The sequence below is a fragment of the Papio anubis genome, chromosome 12 (genome assembly GCF_008728515.1).
Source record: "Papio anubis isolate 15944 chromosome 12, Panubis1.0, whole genome shotgun sequence".
Lineage (NCBI taxonomy): Eukaryota > Metazoa > Chordata > Mammalia > Primates > Cercopithecidae > Papio > Papio anubis.
The window spans coordinates 26889394-26915240 of NC_044987.1; the positions used below are offsets into that span (position 1 = coordinate 26889394).

Below are 25847 nucleotides of genomic sequence, written 5' to 3' on the forward strand. Positions count from 1 at the left end.
TTCCATTAATGTGTATTATAATATAGATATGCAGACATTGAATTCTCTCAGCTTTTGTTTGAAGATTTCTTTTATTTCATCTTCAGTCTTTATTTTTTTCTTTTACCACAAACTCAGAAGTTCTTACTAGCAATCTTCATTTTTCAGATACTTTGCTAGACACAGAATTTTAAGTTTATAGTGTTGTCTTTTTTTTTTTTTTTTCACTGTAAAATGTCATCCCATTGTCTTCTGGTTTGCATTGTACATATTGAGAATTCTGTAGTCATTTTAATCTTTTTTTCTCTGTATATAATGTGCCTTTTTATTCTGGATGCTTTTAGGGCTTTTTTTCCATCATTATTTTTCAGTGACTCAATTGTGATATGTCTTGGTGTTGATTTCTTTGTGTTTATTCTGCTGTCTTAGTTCATTTGCGCTGCTATTCCAAAACAAACTGGGTGGATTATAAGTGACAGAAACTTATGTCTCACAGTTTGGGAGGCTGCTAGAAAGTCTAAAATCAAGGTGCTGGCAGATTTTGTGTCTGTTGAGGGTTCAGTTCCCCATAGATGGCTGTCTTCTCAGTCTAACCTCATGTGGCAGAGTGCTCTTGGGCTATGTTTTATAAGGGCACTAATCCCATTCCCAGTCATCTCCCAAAGGCCTTACCTCCTACTGTCATCGTCTTGAGGGTCAGGATCTCAACATAAGAATTTGGTGGGGGACACAAACATTCAGAGTGTAGCATCTGCCTTAGGTTCATTGTGCTGCTTTGATTTGTGAGTTTACAGTTTCCATCAAATATGAAACTTTCAGGGTATTTTTTTCGAAGTATTTTTTTCTGTTCCTTCTGATTTTGGTAGTCTCCTTAAAATAATGTCTCACAGGTTGATGAGCCTGTGTTCACTTTCTTTTTAGCCTTTTTCCTTTCTATGCTTTGGGTTGGGTATATTTTATTGCTATGTCATGAGCTTCAGGTTCACTGGGCTTTTTTTTCTTTTCTTTTCTTTTCTTTTCTTTTTTTTTTTTGAGATGGAGTCTCACTCTGTTGCCAGGCTGGAGTATAGTGGCACGATCTCAGCTCACTGCAACCTCCACATCGTGGGTTGAAGTGATTCTCATCCCTCAGCTTCCCAAGTAGCTGGGATTACAGGTGCCCGCCACCATGCCCAGCTAATTTTTTGTATTTTTGGTAGAGACGGGGTTTCACCATGTTGACCAGGATGGTCTCCATCTTCTGATCTCGTGATCTGCCTGCCTCAGCCTCCCAGACTGCTGGGATTACAGGCGTGAGCCACTGTGCCTGGCCCACTGGCCTTTTCTTTTGCTGTGTCTAGCTTACTGTTATCGCTATCCAGTGACATTTTCATTTCAGGCACTGTTATTTTATTTTATCTTTTTTTGTCATTAGAAGTTTCGTTTGGATCTTTTTAACGTTTTTCAGTTTATCTCCTCATTATGTTTACATTTTCCCTTTCCTGAACATATTTATGATAGCTGTGTTATAGTCTTGGTTTGCTATTTTATTCTCTCTTGTTTTTTCCTATTCTGTTTCAATTATCTCTTCAATCATTTCAAGAGAATGATTTTTCTCTTGAATATGGGTCACATTTTCTTGCTTCTTTGAATGTCTAGTAACTTTTAATTGGATGCTGAACCTTATGAAAGTTATATTGTGACTGCTGGATTTTGTTGACCTCTTTAGAGGGTATTGAGTTTTCTTTTGGCAGACAGTTAATGACTTGTGAATTAGCTTAATCCTTTTCAAGGCTTGTTTTTAAGTTTTGTTCATGTGCATCTAGAATAGCTTTACTCTAGGGCTGGTTTAACCTTTCTACTAAGGCATGACTTTTGTGTGTTCTCTGCTGATTGTCATGGATGTTCAGCGAGGTTTCTTTATTCTGGATGGTAGGAACTAGAATGTCTTCAAGCCCTTTGTGAGCTCTGGGGATTGTTCTGCTTACAGCTCTTTGGTAATTGTTTTCTCCATGGTAATTTTTCTTTGCCTGACCTTGTGGACTCTCATCCTCAGCATGTTCAGCTTGGTCTTTCTTTAAAGACTCCACGTGTCCTTCAAGTAGATTTCTTGCACTCTTTCTCTGTGTAGCTTCCCAACTGTACTTTGTCTCAGCCTTCACAGAGTTCGAATTCTGTTTCCTTGGCTCAGTGATGTTTTCATGTTCTGCTTGGGTTACCCCACTATGCCACAGTCTGAAATGTGCCTTTAGACAAAAAGCTGTAGAGATTGTAGTGTTCATTTTTATTCCAATTTGTATCTATTTCTAGTCTGATGCCATTCACTTTGTCATGGACAGAAGCAGAAGTCCTCAAGGTCCCTTGATTTTTGCTGGTAGCACTTTCCTGTCTTAGTTCCACCTTCTAGGTTTTGACCACTAGATAGAATTAGGGGTGTGGTTAATTCTGAAGGCTGCACAAGAGAAGGAGAGCCCTGAAGGCTGTGTTAGGTCAGGAGGCGTATTAAGCTTGATCGTTAATGAGTTCAAGGTAAAATGGAGATAGAAGCTAAAATTAGCAAGAGAACTGAAGTCGTAGCATGGGGAGCATTAATTTTGCTGAAGTGGTAAGGTGAGTGCATAATTATGAAGATGAGTATAGGTTACTGCTTAAAGTTTCTGACTGGTGCTATTGAAAGAGTAGAAAAAGGCATTTCATTTAATTTCAGCTTGCATTTATCAAATGCTTATTATTTGCCAGACACTGTTCTAGACATGGGGAATATAAAGACATTTTTTTAAAACCTTTGGGAAACTCATTTCCTAATTGGATAAATAGATACATAATGTTAATAATGTGATTTTGTAGTAGATTTTGTAGAAGATGATGATGGCTTTATTTTCTGTTGTTACTGAGTTTAGCATGCCATCCAACATGATGCCATGGTAGTACAGGGTATTAAGAGGGATTTCATTTGCTAACTTGTTGACAAAATGATGCTTGAATTGAGACTAGATAGATTAGTAAGCATTAGGCAAATAAAGGTGTGCTTGGCATTTCATGCATAAGGAATTGTGAGAGCAGAGACATGGAAGTATGAAATAATATGAATGTGAGTATGTGTGTATGTATGTAAATATAACTATAAGCAATTTGATAGTACTAAATTATAAAACAAGAGGAGGGGGTGAATGGAGATGAAACTGTAAGAATTGATAGGGCCTTGCAAAACAAGAGCTTTGACTTTATTCAGTAGGGAATGTATCATCTAATTAGGTTCAGCTGCATTTATTAGAAAATCTCAGAATAGCCATTGATTATACAATATAGAAGTTCATTTTTCTCTTGTATGAAATAAGTCAGGTAGAAAGTCTAGGGCTAGTATGGTCTTCTGGAACCCAGGCTTCTGTTGTCTTGCTTTTCCATCATCCTTACAATATTGCCTCTTAGTTCAGATAACAGGAAAGAGGATGCTCTTTTTTTCTTAACTTGACTTCCAGAAAGTCCCATAAAATACTTTTGTTTACATCTAAATGGACACTTGATCATAAGGCTTCACTTTCTAGCATGGGAAGTATATTACTTCTCCAAATAAAATGAGATTCTGTTGGTAGGAAAGAAGAGGAATAACTAGCAATCTTTGTGCTGGAAAACCCTAGAAGAGAAGTATAGTGGTCAGATGTTCCCTTTATATTACTCCAAATGTATTTGGGGTGAGGGGTTGGAGAAAGAAGGGGAGCAGGAAAGACTATAGAGTCCAGAAGACTAATTTGGTCTCCTGGAATCAATTGTCTAAATGAGAGATAAGATCTGATCTAGGGCTGCTACTTTAAGGATCAAAGAAGAGAATATTGGTTTGGTATTTTGGTTGCAGGTAACAGAAACTAAATTTAAACTGGCTTTTGCAAAAAGGAGGGTTCATTATTAGAGTACAAAATTCTCATAGGGCATATAGATGCAGGAATGCAGCTAGGCTTCAGAGAATAGCTGGAATTAGAATTGTGAATGGTTTTTGCAATTTTCTTGCCATTTTTCATTTCCCCTGCCCTGAGTTCTAGTTTAAAAATTTTTTTTTGCTGATTTCTATTTCTCATGACAGAAATGGCCTCTTCCAGTGCCTTTCCAGTTCTTAGTTTTAGATAAGCCCATTCAGACCTGATTTCAGATTCCTGAGGAATGGCTCAGGTTGATATGAATCGGGTCGGGTGCCTACCTTTGAACTAATCAGTAGTGGCCAGGAATAGAGGTAGGCTTCTGTGGTAATCATGTATTCACTGTATAGTATATTTGATAAATATTTTAGAAATGCAAATGGTAGGCTTGAATGTGTGAGGTAACATGATCCTGAGTTTCTGACTTGGTTAAGTGGGTAGTTGTTCCAGATAACTCAGTTCAATAATATACAAGGAGGAGTAGATTTTGTAGAAGAAGATGATGGCTTTATTTTCTATTCTTAGCATGCCTTCCAACTACAGTAGATAATTAGTCAGTGAAACTTTGGTTAGACAAATTTGAAAGATACCAGCACAATTGATTGTAGTTCAGGCCATCAGAATGGATTTAACGACCCAAAGGGAATATTTAGAGATTAAAAAATCTCATGGGCAAAGAATGGAACCCCAAATAACATGGATATTTAGGGGCTGAGCAAAGGAGGAAGAGTTCATGAAGGAAATGGAGAAGAAACAAAGAGTGGGAGAGCTGAGAGGTGTCATGGAAGCCAGGAAAGTGAGTCATCAACAGAGTTGTATTGAGCAGAGAGGTCTAGAGAGCTGAAGACTGAAATGTTTTGTTGAATTTGGCACAGTGGAAGCCATTGGTGAGTTTGGAGATGTTTCGGTAGATTAATGGGGACAGTAGATATATTGTATGGTTTTGAGAAAATGTATGACAGTGAGAGTGTGAAGGCAGTGCATGTAGACTACTCTTTCAAGAAATTCATCTTAGAATGGAAGCTGGAAGATTAATTCCTGCTAGAGGAGGAATATATAGGGTCAAGGAAGGTCCCTCTTCCCTCCTTAAAAAAGAAAAAAAAGGATGGGAAATGCTTGAGCATATTTCTAGGCCATTAGGGATCTTTGGTTGATGCTGTGAGAGGAGAAGATAATGGATGGAGCAAGGTCCTGGAGGAACAGAAAGAGTTGATATCAAAATCTTTAGAGCAGGATCTGCCTTAAATGGGAGGAGTTAACCGGAAATAAGGATAGGCACAGCCATAAATGTGTTGGGGGTGAGTAGGAAGATAAGGTGGCCCCAGTTTTCTTGATGAGGTAAGAGAAGACATCATTTGCTGAGAATATGGGAATTGGTATAAAGCTCCAGGAGGGTGTTGAAGAAGATAATGTTATCTGCAGTTTTAGATCAAGGGAAATCTCAGAATGTGAAACTTAGGGGCAAACAGCAAACTCATTTACCTGGGTGTTGTTTCCCCTGTTCTAGTGAAGCAGAGATGTGAGTAACTATTTTATGTTGGTAGTCTCTGAAGCTCTGTGCTGAATGAAGTGTGTTCTCTACTTGGCAGTTCCCATTTTTGGTTTTTTTTTTTTTTTTTTTTTGCCTTCTCTTGGCTTGATAATAAATGGATAAGAAAATAAAAATAATTTGGTTGTGTTTTGTGGGTTTAACTCAAACTAGTGGGTTTATATGCTTTTTTCCTTTAAAATTTCTTTTTTTTTTTGAGACGGAGTCTCTGTGGCCCAGGCTGGAGTGCAGTGGCACGATCTCAGCTCACTGCAACCTCCGCCTCCTGGGTTCAGGTGATTCTCCTGCCTCAGCCTCCTGAGTATCTGGGATTACAGGCGTGCGCCACCATGCTTGGCTAACTTTTTTGTATTTTTAGTAGAGATGGGTTTCACCATGTTGGCCAGGCTGGTCTTGTACTCCTGACCTCAAGTAATACGCCTGCCTCAGCCTTTCAAAGTGCTGAGATAACAGGTGTGAGCCACTGCACCTGGCTCTTTAAAATTTCAATGTCATTTTGTAAAGGGGAAATACAGTGTAAGAATTTTTTTCTAGGATGTTGAATTTCTACCACTTAACAGCACAGAATTTTTATATCAAAGTATGCAAATTTGAGATTTTCACTTACATGCTAAATGTTCTTAGAGCTCTGAAGATGAGTGGGTTGAGGCTGTTCCATCCCAGACTCCTGACAAGGAAAGGGCCTGGAAAGTGAAAGATGAAAAGTCAGAAAAAGATGACACCCAAATTATCAAGGTAAGCAAGCCACTTGATTCCCTTTCCCTTTTCCTTTTCCCTTTGTTGCTCTTCCCTTTTCCTTTTCCCTTTCCCTTTTCCGCTTTCCTTTCCTTTCCTTTCCTTTCCTTTCCTTTCCTTTCCTTTCCTTTCCTTTTTCCTTTCCTCTTTCCTTAACTTTCCCCTTTCCTTAACTTTCCTCTTTCCTTAACTTTCCTTCCCTCTCCCTCTCTCCCTCTCTCCCTCTCTCCCTCTTTCCCTGTCTCCCTGTTTCCCTGTCTCCCTCTCTCCCTTCCTATTTTAGAGACAGGGTCTCACTCTGTTGCCCAGGCTGGGCTGCAGTGGCACAATCAGAGCTCTCTGCAACCTCAACCTCCCAGGCTCAAGTAATCCTCCCACGTTGACCTCCCTGGTAGCTGGGTCCACAAGTGTGTGCCACCACCCCTGGCTAATTTTTTATTTTGTGTAGAGATGGGGTCTCCCTTTTTTCCTAGACTGGTCTCGAACTCCTGAGCTCAAGCAGTCCTCCCGCCTCAGCCTCCCAAAGTGCTAGCATTAGAGATGTGAGCCACCACACCTAGCATACCACTTGATTTTAAAGAAAGAAGTATCAACTTTTGAGAATAAATGAATATGAAAATGAAAGATGATTAAATTTCTTCAGGAGAACAATTAGATTTTGAAAACAATATACTTTATGAATAATTTTGGCAGTAATGCTGTTTGCTGAATGTTTAGAACCCCCTTTCCCTTCTGCTGTAAGAAAGTCAGTGCTTCTCTCTATTCTTGTACTTTAGAGTCTTTCATGCTTTTGATTGTCGATAAGAAGTGGCACTTTCCCCTTATATCTCTGAAGCCTTATACTGTTATCTCTGTCTGACCCTTCCATAGTGAGTAGAGTTCCATCACAGTTTTTCTTTCCCTTCACCTCATGCCTTAATTTTCTTAACAATACTTAACAGTTGAATAGTTCACAAATTTTGGGTTGTAGTTCATCTGCCTAAGGAAGAATGTAATTTGTCCACTGTTAGCTACAGGTGAAGGAAGAAAGGTGAACAGGAACTAAGTTTGATTGCTGTGTGCCAGGCCTTGGTTGGATGCTTTAGATCTTTTATCTGGTTTACTCTTTAAAACAATCCTGAAAGGTAGGGATTTTATACCTTTTTATAGAGGCGAGACTAAAGTATAGAGAGATTAAGAAACTTGCTTCAAGTTATATAGGCATGTAGGACTTGATTCAGATTTGATTGCCTCCAAAATCCCTGCCCTTATTACCAAGTGTTTATTAAATTCTAATCAGTTTGGATTGAAATGGCTGCCTTTTTTTTTTAAACAGAGGGATGAGTGGATGACTGTTGATTTTATGTGTGTTAAAACTGTGTCGTCATCATCACTCAAAGCTGAAAAGGAAACTATGAGGAAAATAGAGCAAGAGAAAACCCAAGCACTTAAACAGGTAAGAGAATATTTGAAATGCTTTAACTTTCTAATTTCCCTTTAATAAACTTATAAGACATTTATATAAATGCAGTTTAACTTGTAAAATAATATTTTATTTTTTATAGTATTTAATACAATTAGTGAGAAGAACTATGAAATATATCAGTTTAAGAAAAATAAATTTCCTATAGGAAGTGAGTTTCAAGGTTTACTAGATTTATACATCTAGGGCATATATAAAGTTGAGTGAACATTGAATTTAGGTTAATATCATTAAATTGAAAGTGAACTTACTCAACTTTTGTTTCAGTGTACATACTGAATTAGATACCATAAAAATACTTCCATTTCAAGACATCTAGAAGTTCTGGTGGATAAAGTGTAAAATAAGCATGCTTATTTTATACTTTTTGGTTGTCACCTTGCTTGTAAGGAAGCAATAGGAAATCTGTAGAGACCAAAAAATGAGGCAAAAGCATGAATCCAGAGAAGTAAGGAAGTGCCGTAGCTGATGACTTTCCCAGGTGCATCACACAATCCTGGTAATCTGGAATCCAGTTTATACTGTAGCAGGAGCATATGTTTCTTTTCCGATACTCAATATCTGTAATTGTCAAACTTTATTTTTTATCAGCCTAATAAATGGGCAAGAAATGGTATTTCATTGTTTTTGAATGCATTTATCTGATTGCTGTCAGAGAGGTCTTTTCATGTTTTTTGGTCATTCAGATTTCTTATACTATGAGCTGCTCATTTATGTTTTTTGCTTACTTTTCAACTAGGGTTGTTTGTCTTTTTCTAACTGATTTATAGAAGTTCTTTATGTTTTAAATCCTTTATCTTTTGTACATTTTCAGATAGTATCTCATAATTTGTTTAGCCTCTTGTCAATTGTCCTCCTCAGTATGCAATTCTAGCCTTTTTTGTCCTGTTGAGTATCTTATGTGTATGTTTTTGAGAGTCTAAGACCATTGGAAGAATCTTTGACTATAGATATTGAAAGATTTTGTGGTAAACTAACAAGGGAGGTGACAGAACCCTTTTTGATACAGACTAAGAAATCAAATCCTTATGGTTTTGCATATCCCTTTAGGTTAACCTTTAACTTAAATTTTGTCCTTTGAAGCTTCTTTACTTTTTCGTCAGCTCATGGATACATTTAAAAAAGCCCTTTTAAAAACAAATTTTACACAGCATTTTAATTTTCAGTAGTATATTGTATTCCTGGAAGCTAAAGTTCCTGACATTTAGGTCGCTCCATTTCTTGCCATCCTCTTGCCATTATTACTTCTTGTAGGAAGGATTTTCTAACCCCCTACTCCCCAGGGTCAACTTAGGTATCATTAGTATGTAGTTCTTTAGCACCCTTTACTTTGATCTCACTTACCTATATTTATGTTGCTTGATTGTCTTTCCCCCTTCTCTAGACCATAATTTATTTAATGGCAAGGACCATGGCCACCTTACACATTACAGTCCCAGTGCCTGGCATTGTGCTTAGAACACAGGAGGCACTTGCATTGTGATTAGGCTCCTATCATCTCTTGCCTGGATTACTGCCACAACCTTCTGACTGGACATGTGCCTCTAGTCTTGTTCTCCAGACTTTCCTCCATGCTGAGAGCCCAGTTTGCTTTTTTGATATAAAGCTGATCACGTTCATGAGTCTCTTTTGGCCCCAGCATGAAACGCTCACAGCTGTTCAGAATGGCTCACATGGCCCAGTCCCTGATTGTTCTGCAACGTAATCTCTTGTCATTAGTCACAGTTCTAAGTTTTAGCCAGTTAGAATTACTTTAAGTTTGCTGAAAGTGCTGCACTGTCTCTGTTGTTTTAAGAACATGCTGCTATTCTTTCTACCTGGAACATCTTTATGTTCCCTCCCTCCACAAAAAAAGAAAATGCAGTTAATTTCTGCTCATCCTTAGGCCTAAGACTGCACATATTACTTCCTATAGGAAGTTTTTGATCCTTCAGTGTGATAGGGATTTGAATTCTTTGTGCATCCTCAGTACTGTATATTTCTGTCTTCAAAGCACATGTCTGTTTTTATTGCCTGTATTCCATACTATAGTAGAAGCTAGCAAGGGCCGACCAGGATTTTTGACAGTTAAATCTTCTGCAACTAGCACAATTTTGAGATATAGTAGGCAGTAAATAAAAACATTGAATGAATGTGAATTTAGACATTTCCTGTAAGTTACAGAACAGCATGTCTTAAGAATGTTTTAAATGATTTGTCCAGGGTTATGACTGTTAACTGGGTCTCAGATTCATTATTTGTTAATTTTTAATAATTTGTTAATTTTTTGAAATTTCACCTCTGAAAATAATTTGTTCTAGTCCAAACTGATGGAAAGAGAATTGAATCCATACTGGAAGGATGGTGGGACAGGTCTTCCACCCGAAGACTGTAGTGTGTCGTCAATTACTAAAGGTATTTCTACATTTTGATTATAGACACACAGGGTTGTTTTTTTTTTGAGACAGAATCTCGCTCTGTCACCCAGGGAATACAGTGGCACAGTCACGGCTCACTGCAGCCTCCACCTCCCACTCAAGTGATCCTCCCACCTCAGCCTCCCAAGTAGCTGGGACTACAGGTGCACGTCACCACTCCCAGATAATTTTTTGTATTTTTTGTAGAGATGAGGTTTCACCATGTTGCCCAGACTAGTCTTGAACTCCTGGACTTAAGCGTTGACCTAACTGCCTTGGCCTCCCAAAGTGCAAGGATTACAGGCGTGAGCTACCGCACCCGGCCTCAGGCATTTCTTTGATATTATAATGAGTTTACATATGAGAAAGCATTGATAAAAATTTGCAGTCTTTGGAAGCCTAATTTAAATTATTCGTCCTTTGGAAGATTGTCTTAATTATGTATTTGGGAGCAAGTTAATTAAATACATAGTTTTGTGCTTGAAAATATTCTCATATATGAGTTTCTACTTAAAATGGATTAATATAAAGTATGATTCTGTGAGTACATAATAATGCATTTGGTTTGTTATATTCTATAACAAAATGTAAAAGTATTGTCTGAAATTTCATGAAAATAATGTATAAAAACTAAAGATGTGGTTTATATATTCAGAATATCCTACTTTTCTAGAATTCTAAAATTTGTATTGACCTTAGGAGAGTGCTATTATTTTCCAGCAGATGGAGACAAAATATTTAAATGTCACATAAGCATACTTTATAACACAATTTTAAAAATACTTATATTCCCATTAAGTGTTGTGTTGACACTTCAAAAGTTTATTACAATTAATCCAGCATACAGATGGTAGTATTATAAATTATGATGTTCTCTTTTTGTCTTAATGATTTATCAGTAGGATGTTTTCCTGCTTTTTATACATAGTGGATTTTTATTTTGGTTATTTGTTAAAATTCTTCTGTATTTTATGTAGAGATGACAAGTAGAGTCACCTCACACGTCCCTTCTTAATTTAGCAATTTTACTAACGTTATTGGTAATAGTTAACAGTTTTTTTGTCTTTCATCTTCAGGCAGAAGTGTCCCTGCTGAGTTATGTGATAGTAACTGTAGTCATACAAGGTTCTCTTTGAAATACTGTTTCATAGAAACTTAAAAGTTTGGGGAGTGATAAGTTAGCTCACTCAACCATGACTATGTAGGGCTGTTTTTATGATCTAGGCTTTTACCATCCCTAATGTCAGAGGACAGTCAATAAATTTCTTTGAGGACAACCTAGAATTGACAAACCCAATCTTTGGATCTTGCCAGTTGACAGGTTCTTCACTGAGTGGAGAAGATCCGGAATTTTACTTTAGGTGGTATCTTTTAGCAGACTGAAACAGCAGAATCAAAGATTCTAGGAGAAAATGACCTTACATAAAGCTTTTAGAGAGCCCTTCTCCCTTCCTCTTCATATCATGCTTTTACCACTTCTCTTTCCCATCTTATGTTTATTCAGAAGGACAAAAATTACAGAAAGCTTCTCTCTGTCAGAGGCTAAGATCCCAGAGTTGAAATTAAGTTTTAAAAAATGATTGACAGGTTTTACTGCATATGTAGATAGTGTTGTCATTCTATGTAGACCAATGGTAGGAGTGGAACTGTTAGGCATCTAAAAGTATTACAATATCTGTATTAAGAAGGTGGAGGTGACATAGTGTTATTGTTAAAGGACTAGACTTTGGAGTCAGTGTACTTGGGATTAGAATGTTGGCATTTCCACTAATTAGCTTCATAATTTTGGTGACATTTTCTGGCCTCTCAGAGCCCGATTTATTAATATGTAATAGGGAATAATGATATTACCTATCTTATATAGTTAATGTGAAGATTAAATTAGAAAATGTTTTAGCACAGTGTCTGGAATATGGTGACTACTCAATAATGATGATAATGTCAAATACTTTTATGATTAAATCTTTTGGGAAGGCTTTATCAACAGGTTTTTGTAATGATTGAAGTGACATATTTTCAATAATTAATGCGTTAATCTTGATTTTTTTTCTTAGAATTCAGTGGAAAAGTAAGTTAATCATTTTCAGAGCCCATACAAAATTATTTTAAGTCATATTTTAGTAATGGGAATATTTGTACAATTTTAGAGTTTATATGGCACAGTTATATATCAGCTTTTTTCTTGGCAGCCATGTAAAGGAGAGCAGTGTAGATGTTATTTTAATATTATAGCTCAATAAACCAAAGCTTAGAGTGACTAGGTAATTTTTCCTGTAGTCATGTTAGTACTAGAACCTAGGTCTTCTGATTGCTAGTCTAGCATTGGTTACTCTAGATTCTTTAGTGGACGACTATTTTTATTACCATGTAGTTAGTAGGAATTCTTGCTTACAGACTCCTTCGATGTGATTTTGTTCTTCCTATTGATTTCTTCCCCCTCTTTATTTTTTGGCTTTTTCTGCTAGAATCTGAGTTGAAAAGACTTTGAAAGGTGGTTTAAATCGGCTGCCTTATCTTAGAGATGAGGGAGCAAAGGTCCAGAGAAGTTAATGACATACATAAGATTTTACAAATATTTAATAGTAGCAGCAAGACTAAAATCTAGGTTTCCTGTTAGTTAGTTTATCACTATTTTTATGTTAATCTGGTTTCTGAGAGAATTGGGGAATATAGCCCAGATTCATTTGGTTGTATTAATATTTTGTCTGTAACAGTATAACTTTGAGTTATGATGGAAGCATATGATGGAAGTTTCTTAATTTTTTTTTACTTATAAATAACAGATTTGAAATCTAGGTGTAAAGTGCCACATATCAGTGAATTTATATAATTATTTGATATATCTTTTTCTCAGCATAGAGGACCTGAACCATGTTACATTCATGTTTGTACTTCCTATTGTACATTCATGTGTGTGTTTTTTTTCTTGTTTTGGGAGGGGGGGCATGTGGAGTCTCGCTCTCTCACCAGGCTGGAGTGCAGTGGCGCGATCTCGGCTCACTGCAACCTCCGCCTCCTGGGTACAAGCGATTCTCCTGCCTCAGCCTCCCGAGTAGCGGGGATTACAGGCGCACGCCACCACGCCCAGCTCATTTTTGTATTTTTAGTAGAGACGCGGTTTCACCATGTTGACCAGGCTGGCCTCGATCTCTTGACCTGATCCACCCACCTTGGCCTCCCAAAGTGCTGGGATTACAGGTGTGAGCCACTGCACCTGGCCTTGTACATTCTTGTTTGTACTTCCTATTGTAGGAGGGTTTTTATATTCATAATAAATATTCACTAAATTTTTTTAATTGAATTTCGGGATGGTACTGCAAGTTGGTATTTTTTGTTCCCTTTTTAAATATTAAATTTGGTGATTTTTTTCTTACCAAAAGACTTCATTATTGCCATCTCTGATTATAAGATTGATAGGACTATTGAAATAGAACATATTGTCAACTGAAGGTGAAGTTATTATATAAATATTTCTAAAATTGTGTGGCTTTAACTAGTGAAGGAATTGGCTGAAAATTTGTACTGCCATTGGATTTCCTTCATAAATGTCAACATAGAGGAATAAAAACAGTCTTACTTTTTTCTCTGATTTTTTTTTCTCTGTACTATTATATTTTGGTGATTGTTCAGGAAATTTTTACTATGTCCATCAGCATTTTATCAGTTTCACATATAATTCTATGGAATAAACAATTTAGTTATGTAGCTGAGACATTCATATAGGTATTTATTACTGTGGATTTCTTTTACTTATCACTGTGTAGATTGCAGATTTAGACTAACTTCTTCAAGTGGTTACATAGTTATTTTTGAACTCATCAACTATATAAATAGCAACAAAAAAGCAAGAGTAAAATAAGCTTTTGAATAAAAAGTGAAAATCGTTGCATTAGTTAGAGATCTAGGTTTTGAAGTACAAAATATTTTAGGCCTATAAAGAAAAGTCATATTAGGAGAGATTGCTTAGTAAAGATAAACTTTTGAGATCTGAATGGGGGAATGGAATTAATTTGAATGCAATTAATTTGAGTCTTGAAAAATCTGTTTTTTCTTTAAGTAAACATTTATTGAAATGTGACATATATATAAAAACATTCAAAAATATTTAGTGAATATTTACTATGAATAGAAAAACCTTCCTACAATATATGTAAAAACCATCCTACAATTATATGTAATATATTACATATATATTATATGTGTACATAAATATACAAACCATAAGTGTATAGCAGCAGACTGATTGTTTTCATAAAATGAAAACATTTGTGTACTCAGCACACAGTTTGAAAAATCTTGTTAGCATCCCAGAAACCCCCTTTGTGACTCTTCTGGTCACTACCTTGCCACCAGAAGGGTAACCATTATTCTGTTTTCTAGCGCCAGAAATCAGTTTGTCCTCCTTTGTTTCCAGCACCTTTTGCCCACATTTTGAGATTCATCCATATTGTTGTATATAGTTGTAGTTTTTCCATTATTTTTGCTGTATAATATTAAATAGTGTATTTTAGAAATATGTCACAATGTGGGTGTCCTGTGTACTGATGGTAGACATTTCCTGGGTTGTTTCCAGGCTGGGATTATTGCAGTGTTCTGCTATGAATATTCTTGTATATGTCTTGGGGTTAATGTGTGTGCATTTTTGTTGGTTATAGAGCTGGGGTGATCTTAAAAGCAGTCGTGTTCTGGGGCAAGGAAAATCAGCAACAGAATTTTTATTTAAGTAATTGATTTGATTTCCTCTTTACACTATCCAAAGTGTGATGGGTAAAGAAGAAAATAAAGCCAGCTTAATAAATTTGTTGAAGGCCTTCAAATGTTCATGGTTGGTAATTATGACTAAAGTAAAATAATTTGTTTTAACATCCACTTTGGCATTATCTTCCATAGCTTCCTTATTTGTTCTTTGTTCTGCAGCTGAGGTAGCTTTTTTTCTTCTCCCTTTCTCTGTGTGTCCTTTGTTTTTTGAGATGGAGTCTAGCTCTATCACCCAGGCTGGAGTGCAGTTGCACGATCTTGGCTCACTGCAAACTCTGCCTCCCGTGTTCATGCCATTCTCCCGTCTCAGCCTCTCGAGTAGCTGGGACTACAGGCGCCCGCCACCATGCCTGGCTAATTTTTTTGTATTTTTAGTAGAGACGGGGTTTCAGCGTGTTAGGCAGGATGGTCTCAATCTCCTGACCTCGTGATCCGCCTGCCTCGGCCTCCCAAAGTGCTGGGATTACAGACGTGAGCCACCACGCCCTGTCCCTCTGTGTGTCCTTTTATTCCTTAATTATTTCTTGGAATGTTCTCTCTACTCTTACCTTTTTGAAATAGAAACCCAACTCATTTTTTTGAGCCCGGTTTGTGAAATTTTCCCTGACCTCCACTTAGAAATAAACCTTTACTTTTTTCATTTTCTAAAACCCGTTATATCTTTTTATAATAGCGGTCACATTATTTTTATTGTAATTAATTATGTCCTTTTATTCTTATTCTCTTAGATTGCAGTTTTCTTATAGATAGTTTTATTTATCTTTTCCTTCTTCCTAGTGGCAAAACTCTGTGACTTACATATATAGGCACTCAAATATATATATGTTGAGTTCCAAATGCACTTATATATTTAAAGAAAAATATTTATTTTTGTATTTTAGAAGTCGTTATAGAAGCAATACATATTAATTGTATGATAACCACATTAAAAGTATAACTAATATTTAGTATTGGAATTTAGTTTCAGTGGTAGAAGATGGTGGATTAAGCTGGCTAAGGAAGTCTTATCTAAGAATGAAGGAACAAGCTGAGAAACAAAATAGAAAGTTTGAGGACATTGTAGCCGAAAGATATGGGGTGAGTATCTGTATTAAGGAGATGCCTCTTATTTTCAGAATTAGGTGAAAAATTAAGTGCCTTTAACTTTGTTTTGTGCCATGAAGAATTGAATTAATATTACATTTCATGTCTTTATACTAAAGTAATTTTCTGTTTTTCGTTATTATTAAACATGTGTCGTATTTTTATTGACATAATGAATGTAAAACTTAAGTATATAAAACTTAAATGTGGGTGTATTTAATGTAAAAATAACATTTTCTCATTGTGAGAAAATTTAAACAATGCTGGAAATCTGCATGGTACACTTCTGGAGGTAACCACCATTGAAAGTTTTGTATATTCCAGAGTTAGGTGTATTCTACAGTTTGGGTACTTTATGGAATTTTTTTAAAGAGTGTATATATACTCTTAGTGAAACTGTGCAACAGTATATATTTTAGAAACAGTTTCCCCATTTTTCTGGACAATCTTTCTGTTGCAATAATTATTGATGTTCTTTCTTTTTTTCTCTTCAATTGCCGGAGGAAAGCAGGTTTAGAAAGTAGTAAGATTTCTGGAATATATTTTTCCAGATATTTTCCCCAGAGTTTTATTTATTTTTTTTATTTTATTTATTTATTTTTTTTGAGAGGGAGTCTCGCTCTGTCGCCCAGGCTGGAGTGTAGTGGCCGGATCTCAGTTCACTGCAAGCTCCGCCTCCCGGGTTCACGCCATTCTCCTGCCTCAGCCTCCTGAGTAGCTGGGACTACAGGCGCCCGCCACCTCGCCCAGCTAGTTTTTTTGTATTTTTTAGTAGAGACAGTGTTTCACTGTGTTAGCCAGGATGGTCTCGATCTCCTGACCTCGTGATCTGCCCGTCTGGGCCTCCCGAAGTGCTGGGATTACGAGCTTGAGCCACCACGCCCGGCCTCCCCGAGTTTTAAAGTAGACTCATGGAATATGCCCTGGCTTTTTAAACTTAATAATGTACACATAGTTGGTTGCCAGTAAATACAGACATTTTAATGACCTCTTAATATTTTCTTATATATTTACAGGCTTTTCCTTTATTTATCAGTTTGTCAGTAGATGGACATTTATATGCTTTCCCTTTCCCCTGTTAAATAGCGCTGTGCTATGTCCAATGCATTTTGCATATTTTTCTTGGTGAATTACCAAAAATGACATTGCCTGTTTAAAGAATATAGACATTTAAACCAAGGTACATATTCCCAGATTTCTCTACAGAAAGAATGAACAAATTATACTTATAAATATCTGTTTATCACATAATTTTCAACAGTAAGATTCTTCCTTTTAGTTTATGCTGTTGTGATTGGCAAAGTTTTTAAGTTTTGCTTTTGTTTTTATACATTTGTTTACTGGTGAATTGGAATTTTTTTTCCTTTTCTTTCTTTTTTTGAGATGGAGTCTCACTCTATTGCCCAGGCTGGAGTGCGGTGGCACGATCTCAGCTCACTGCAACCTCCACCTCCTGGGTTCAAGCGATTCTCCTGCCTCAGCCTCCCAAGTAAGTGGGACTACAGGAGCATGCCACCATGACTGGCTAATTTTTGTATTTTTAGCTTTTAGTAGAGGTTGTGTTTCACCATATTGGTCAGGTTGGTCTTGAACTCCTGACCTCGAGATCTGCCCGCCTCGGCCTCCCACAGTTCTGGGATTACAGGCATGAGCCATTGCTCCCGGTCGAATTGGAATTTTTTTTTTACATTTATTTTGGCCATTTGTACTTTTTAGTGAATTGACTATTCATATTATTTGCCCATTTTTCTTTTGGGATAATGATTTAAGACTTTTTAATAAATCTGTTCAGATTTCTCCCCCTCAATTTCATGTTTGTTTTTTACTTCATTGGTAATTTGCTGTGGATAAATTTTGAATATTTTTACCTATCAAAATCCCTCATATTATTTTTTCATGAATTAATACTCTTGGTATAATTCATTGACAGGCCTTCCCCACTCTACAATCGTAAAAATGTGCAGCTGTACTTACTTGAGTACTTGTTCAGTTTTATTTTTTATGTTTTATCTTTAATTTTTCTGAAATATGTATTTGTGTATGATATGAAATAGGTATCAAACTTTTTATAAGTCTTATATAGTTGTTTACTATATATTGAATTAATTTTTTTTCTCACTAATTTGAAATGACACATTTGTTATACATTAAATTTTCTTATATACATGGGTCTGTTCCTTTACTCTCAAGTCTGTTTCATTGATTTTTCTATGTTTTCCTGGAATTTGTATCATACTGTTCTAATTATTGTGGTTTTCAGTAAATTATTCAGATAGCAAATAATATACACCTACTATGTGGTAGTCACTATGTGACTAATAAGTCTCTTATTAGTCACTAAAATATTAGCTTTGCTTTCCTATGTGTTTATTTTTCTTAGTAAATTTAGTTTAAGCTCTACAGAAATTAACATTTTTCCAAAATTTGTTACAAATTTACAACTTTTTGGAATTTTGATTTAAATTTAACTAAATGTATAGATAAATTAAGGACAACTAGTATCTTTATAATATAGAGTCATCTCATCCCAAAACACTGAGTATTTATTTATGCTCTTCAGTATTTTTCTCTGTGCATTTATTATGCATATGCCATTGAGGTTAATTGAATTTTAAAAACGTTTTCTGACTTGGTGTTGGTGCTGTTCAGCCCTTCTTTTAAACTTTTATTATTCTAATTTTTAAAATTTTGGGTTATGTGGGAAGGTAGTTATATGCAAATAATTATTTTGCTTTTTTCCTCTCTGTTAATATTTAAACTTTCTTTTCTTGAAATAGTTATAATTTTAGAACTTTGGTAACAGGATTGGAAGCCGGTATTCTTGTCTTTTTGTCTTTAAATAATGACTTTTGCATTTAAGATTAAGAGTATCATGTTTAAGTATCCTTGTATTCAAAGTTGAGTAAAAGGTGCTTTTTAAAAAATTTTTATTGTTTTAATTTATGTTGTATATGTTTAAGGTATGTATTCCATCATGTTTTGATATACATAGGGAAATAATTACTAGAATTAAGCAAATTGGTGTATCATTTATCTCACATAGTTATTCTCCTTTTTTGTGTGTGGTAAAAGTACCTAAAATCTACTCTTTTAGCAAATTTTTGGTATATAATGTGATATTATTAACTGTAGTCCTCATGGTGTACATCATATCTCTGGACTTAGTTATCCTAAATAATGGAAACTTCTCACTCTTTGACCTCCATCTTCCCATCCCCTCTCCTTCCAGTAACTACCTTCCTACTTTCTGTTTCTATGTATGATGCATCTTTTCCTTGAAAATTGTTTTAAAGTTTGCAACTACAAGAACAATTATTTAAACTTGACCAGTGCATTTGCCATTTGGTTTTTAGTATCTGTTCTTTTTTTCAGAGATCTTTGCCCTAATTCATTTATGGTGTGACTTAATCATCTTGAGTAATTTTTTCCCTCAGAATTGCTAGTGATATGCCCCCTGATTCCCTGCATTTTTGAAGATGATTTTCTTTTGCCCATACCAAAGAAGGATAATTTGACCGTGAATTGAATTCTCTATATAGAATTATAGCTTAATTTTGTTTTCAAAATTTAATCTTCATTCTAATATTTATTATTATAGATGAACAGCTGTAAGTCTGTCTTTCCTTTGTAGATAATTTGTTGTTTATCTACCCCTGTCCATATACAGGCTCACACTTATTCACTCCTCCGATCTAGTGCTTGTAGTCCTTGTAAAGGTTTGTTTTTTTTTTTTCCCCCTTGAGTTTTGAGATTCTGGTGTTAGGGTTTTTTTCTGTGTTTTTCTTCTTTCTCTCCCCCACCCAAGGCTATTGGATGAGTCCTTCTGAGAAATTGGCTGGGGAAATTTTCTTATATATTTTTAAAATTAATGCTTTTCTCCCATCATCTTTGCTCTATCTTTCTGGAAGTACTAATAAATGCATATTAGATTTTCTAGAATCAATTGTTCATGTGTCTTTTTTTTCTTATAACTTACATTTATTTATTACCTTTTCCTAAAATGTAGAGAATTTCCAGGTTAATTTAGTTTTCAGCACTTTCTTTTCTTCCTTTTTGTGTATCTGTACAGCTTTTTGGGACACATGATTTTTTATTTCCAAGTCTTTCTTGTTCTTGAACTATTCTTTTTTTTTTTTCTGTGAGAGAGTGTTTTAGCAGTTTAACCTCTTGAATCTCACAACCAGTAGGAATTAATTATTTTTTGAAAAGTTCGTTTCTACTGTTTTCTGTGTTATACTTTGTGTTAGTGCAGAGCATTTGGTCTAACTGGCCATCCTTTTGGAATCTTTTTTGTTATTTAATAATTTTTAATTGTTTACACAAGGTTTTTAAAAGTATTCGTTTCAGTGTAGGTTGATTGTATGGGTCTTCTTTCACCCCCTTAGTGGGCTTTTCAGTGTGCCACTTGGCAGTGAGTCGTGCGGTACGTGGGGTGCAAGTCACTGAGCCGTTCCTAATTTTACATATCTTGTTTAATTTTTCTCCTTTGTAGTCAATGGAAATATTTCAGTCGAAATTAGAAGACGCTGAAAAAGCTGCATCCACGAGAGAAGATTATAGACGGGAGCGGTGGAGGAAACCCACATATTCAGATAAAGCACAAAATTGTCAGGAAAGTAGAAAATCAGACTTAGTAAAATATGATAACAGTTCAAGGGATAGATACGCTACAACAGATACTGCAAAAAATAGCAATAATGATAAATTTATTGGTGATGAAAAGGATAAGAGACCTGGGTCTTTAGAAACATGTGGAAGAGAATCTAACCCAAGGCAAAATCAAGAGTTTTCTTTTGGCAATTTGAGAGCTAAATTCTTAAGACCCTCTGATGATGAAGAGCTGTCATTTCACAGCAAGGGCAGAACATTTGAACCACCTAGTTCATCTTCAGCATTGGTAGCTCAGGGCTCTTTGCGTAGTGGTTTTAGAAAACCCACCGAGAACAGTGAAGAAAGATTAACATCATGGAGTCGCTCTGATGGGAGAGGAGGCAAGAAACATTCAAATCAAAAGCCACTGGAAACCAGTACTGATGAATACCAGCATGTTCCAGAAGATACAAGAGAAAAATCACAAGATGAAGACTTGAGAGGTGACCCTCCAAAAAAAGAACATCTACAGGACACAAAGTCTACATTTGCTGGGTATTTTATCATTTTTTAACCTAATAAGTGAATATTAAGATCCAGAGTTCAAAGAACAGAGCTATATTTTTGGAACATCAGTTATTAGCTATGACTATGGTCTCACATTTCTTAAAATTGATAGAAGGGGTAAGATATGCAGATTTAACAATGCAGTATTGTGTTATGGATTGCATTTTATTTCATAGGGTTTTTTTTTTTTTTTTTTTTTTTTTTTAAAAAGAGCTGAAACAATTCAGTAGCTATATTTGTTCAAAATATGTTGCTTCTTTGCAATTTAAAAAACTGAATGAGTTAATGTTTTAAATGTATGTGCTGCTGGAGATATTTTGGTAGATTTTGTTGCCAGTGCTATTACTTTCTAAGGAAATTATCTTATTGTTGAGTATAATCATGATCATAAATACTGCATATCTACAGGAAGTCTAGGAGACAAAAGGAAAACATGCTGCCACAGCCCACATATAAAGTGACACATACATGCCAGAGATCTTGCAGAGGGGAGCATGAATTATGGTTGTTATTTTGCACAGAGAAAGAAATAATCCACTTTGGGCAATTGACAGATTTTAAAGATAATGTTAGAGTTTTAAATGTAAAATATATGTTGCACTTATGTAGGGCTGGGTCAGAAGGTGGGGAAACCCAGGTTGAACGGGACTAAACCTAAGAGAATTTGCTTTAGAAATTTGCTGGTCCTGTCGGAGATAGCCAGAAAAAACAAAACAAAACAAAACAAAACAAAAATAAAAACAAGTGTCCAAAGGGTAATAACTTACACTTGAATGATCATTAAAATATGTTTTGAAATAGCACCAAATGAGTGGGACACTAAAGGAAGAGGTTTTAGGAAATAATAGAAACCCGTGGTTGTAGTAGATAAAAGCACTGTGGTTTGGGGTTGTGAGTCTGATAAATCACTTTTGTTAATGACTCCATCTGAAGCAGTGGATTAGAAAACTCAGTGTGTAATTTTCAGTGGGAGGAAGCTGGCAAAATCTGAACTGAGTGATTAAGCCCCAGTCAAATGGACTCTGGTTCACGTCAGGGCTTTCCTCCCAGGAAATGGAAGGAGAAATCCAATTGTATTGACTAAACAAACATGGCAGGGATTAGTGTCTAAGGCTGTGTGCATATATAATTGTCCAGTCTTCACTCCAGGTACCCTGGGTGGTAGACTGTTTCCAGTTCCCAGTCGCTACGGGAATGAGGCTGTTATTTCCTGATACCATTAGGATTGGATTAGAGTTTGGATGATCTGAAGGCTACCTTCTGTGATTCTAGCTAAGCAACATGTCTGCAAAGTAATACCACACAATTAGTATTCCAACTGGTTGTCTGATTGCTGCATATTTGTATGTCTTATTTAAGTTGTAAGCTTCTGATAGATACACTATAATATAGGCACTCACTGAAAGCTGTGTATGTACGTGTGTGTGTATATATATATAATTTTTTGGTTTGAAGACAGCACTCACGAAAAGCTATATATGTATGTGTATATATGTATGTATATATGTAATTTTTCCTTTGAAGACAGTATTTTCTGTTCGCTGTGTTGATTTGATAGTACAGAGGGTTTGAAGCTTTCTATGAATTCTGCGATGGGCTAGAGAGGGAAAAAAAATCTAGGAATCATCCAAAAAAAAAAAAAAAAAAAAAGATTCCTGAGAATGTAGAGTGGTTGTAAAGTAGGAGACCAAGACGACAGGACCTTGAAGAATGCCTAGAAAGATCCAGTGAAAGATTGTTAGAAGTTATTCATTTGTCTGAACATTATCCTGGGAATATGTTGCATTTTTTATAAAATGCTAGAATTCTAGAGAGTTTTAGGACTAATGAATTTTAGAACTAGAAAAAAAATCATAGAAATGATTTAGAACTAGAAGAAATAGACTGAGCCCCTGTATTTTGCAGATGCAGAAACTGAGGGGAACTCAGGTTATGACTTACACAGTGTTTATGTAACTAGGGTTTCCAGATTTTTTTAAAATAAAAAATAAATTCCTTGTAATATTTGGATATATGTATGCCAAAAAAAAATTATTTACCTGAAATTCAAATTTAGCCAAGTGTCATGTATTTTATCTAGCAATCCTGTGTGTAACACTTAAGCATTTCCTGGTCTATCACCTTTCGTAAGAGTTGACACTTGACCTTGCTGTGCTTCAGTTTCCTTATCTTAAACCAGGATACCAACGGGATCTATTTCATGGGGTTGTCGTGTGAGTTAATGTGTATGAAAAACTTAGCATAATATCTGGCACTTAGTAAGGGCTCCATAAATCTTAGCTGTTATTGTTACTATTGATATTATTATGTAATTAGTTATTTGCAGAACTTAGGCTCTGTATTCTGATGTCTATTTAGCTTGCTTGCAGATAAGGTTAAAAATGGAGAACCTTGAATTTGCTTGGAAAGAAAAATCTTTTTCTTTTACACATTGATTATGGAAAAGTTATTGATACGCTCCATGAGAGTAATTTTGTTAGAATACAAGAAAAGTTGATCAGTTTAGAGGCATAGGAGAGAGGAAAAAAGATAAGCTGCAAGAAGGGAAGAATTTTCAGTGAGGGACTAGGAAATAACTTTGTGTCTTGTAAAATGGATATTACCATATATCGTGGGTCAGTCTACCAGACTGTAAGTTGTTACAAATCATCTTTATCTTATATGAATGGTCATGATTGGAAAAATTAGTTGAATTGGTTTTTACTTACTTATATGTATTGTTTATATATCTTTAACTTTCTTGCTATATACACCAGTATTATTTTTTAGAACATGCCGTTTGTAATCTTAATAAATATATATGTATAAAATTTAAACAATGTAGACAGAAGAGTATAAAACAAGAATATAAAACATAGATGAGTATAAAATGAAAATGTAAATCTACCTTTCATTCTAACCCTAATCCCATTTGCCAGGTTAACAGTGTCAGTAGTGTCTTTCTAAATTTTTTAGTGTATTTGAAAATGTGTAATATATATATTTAACTTAATGTATAAAATTTTATAAAAAACATATAAAAACTTACATATGATGTATTTAGTATATGTGTTAAATAGCTATACAATGCATATACCATTAAAAAATCTTGGTTTTTTTCCCCAATATCTTAAAGATCTTTTTACTTTAGCCCATATGTACCTACATTTTTTATTTTAAAGGCTCTTTAATACTCCATTGTAAAACTTAGGCATAACCTAATATTTTTCACCAGTTTCCTATTGATGGAATTTTAGGTTGTTTCCAGTTTGTTGCTCTAAGAAACAATTCCGCATTTAATTTTTTGTGTGTATCTTTGCATGCTATTTAAATATAGCTGTAACATACATTCCAAGGAGTGGAACTGTCAGGTCAAAGAGTACATGCATTTTACTTTTTACATATTTTGCAGTATTAACCAATTTAAACTCTTATAGTCATATATGGGAATGACTTTTCTCCTACTTCCTGCTGATAGCATTATTGAACTTTTAAAATGTTTGCCATATGTGTAATTGAGAAGCAGACTATTTCTTTGATTTTTATTTCTTTAAATGTGAGTAAAGTTTGCCATACTTTCATGTGTTGTTTATTTGTAGTTTTTTTGTTAACTAGTCATATGTTTCGCCCTCTTTTTGAATTATTGTTTGTGAGAGCTCTTTATATTTGTCATGTAATGCAAATAGATTTTTTATCATTTGTAATTTCCTATTTTTCTTTTTTCATTCATTCTTTCTTAAATATGTTCAAATTTGTCACTCTTTCCTTTATTCATTTTAGGCCCTGCGATTATGTTAACTAGCAGAAAAACATCCACTGTAGTGGCCTATGCAATTAAGAACCTTAAACTTTTTATTAGAAATGAAATGTGCTTTTGCATATATTTTTCTTTTGTTAGAAAATATATTGGCTAAGTATTTCCAGGAATTTCAAACTTAGAGTAGTATGTAATGTGAACAAAAATTAATGAGAAGTCTTTAATTTTGATTTTACAAGTTTAATATCAGAAACTAACCCTTTTTATATAATATTTTAACCTTTGGATGTCATTCTTGGCAATTTGTTACTGTAGCCCAGAAGGGCAAGCAAAGGACGCTAGATTCTGAAGACTTTGAGTATAGTTGTGAGATCTTTAAGCAAGGAAGCAAATATGAGGGCAATTGGTAAGAAAATAATAAGGGGGATCTGTGAACACTGCCGACACAAGAATAATAAAATCATATGTGGCTTAACAATGGGGATATATTCTGAGAAATTGTTGTTAGGCAGATTCATTATTACGTGATTTTGTCATTGTATGGACAGCATAGTGTGTACTTACACAAACCTAGATGGTATAGCTTAGTACATACCTTCACTATATAGTACAGCCTATTACCTCTAGGCTACAAAGTAGAGCATGTTACTGTACTGAGCACTGTTGGCAGTTGTAACACAATGATAAGTATTTGTGTGTCTAAACATAACATAGAATAGGTACAGTAATAATACAGCATTATAATCTTATGGGATCACTGTCGTATGTGGTCTGTCATTGACTGAAATGTCGTTATACTATGCATGACTAATTGCAGGTTTTAAAAATGTTACTGGGCTAGAGCTCTTTTAATTACTTATTTCTCAAAGGTTTTCAACCTCTGTCTCTGTGTGTGTTTCAAAGAGTACATTTTAATGTGAAAATAGGGTTTGCTTTTTGGAAATTAATTATAAAAAGGACTTCAGAAATATAGCAGTAATTCTTGAAATTGAGACATGTTTGGGCTTTTTTTTTTTTCTTTCTTTTTGCAGGATAATTGCAGGTGTCATGGTGATGTTTCTTTCAAAGCATTTGCTCATCATTATAAATGCTTAGGGAAAGA

At 35.1% G+C, this 25847-nt stretch overlaps 1 protein-coding gene across 6 annotated transcripts in view; it reads left to right on the forward strand.

The window, feature by feature from the left end:
* Positions 1 to 25847, forward strand: part of CWF19L2 (CWF19 like cell cycle control factor 2) — a 169387-nt gene that overhangs the window by 8166 nt on the left and 135374 nt on the right. For all 6 annotated transcript variants that reach the window (XR_002517188.2, XR_002517190.2, XR_002517189.2 and 3 more), the window contains exons 4-8: positions 6043 to 6153; positions 7469 to 7588; positions 9916 to 10009; positions 15731 to 15846; positions 20345 to 20997. Coding sequence is in view for 3 of the 6 variants with exons in the window: in XM_021926498.2 (XP_021782190.2) it covers positions 6043 to 6153; positions 7469 to 7588; positions 9916 to 10009; positions 15731 to 15846; positions 20345 to 20997 (1094 nt within the window). In the remaining 3 variants the exon portion in view is untranslated. The remainder of the gene's footprint in view (positions 1 to 6042; positions 6154 to 7468; positions 7589 to 9915; positions 10010 to 15730; positions 15847 to 20344; positions 20998 to 25847) is intronic.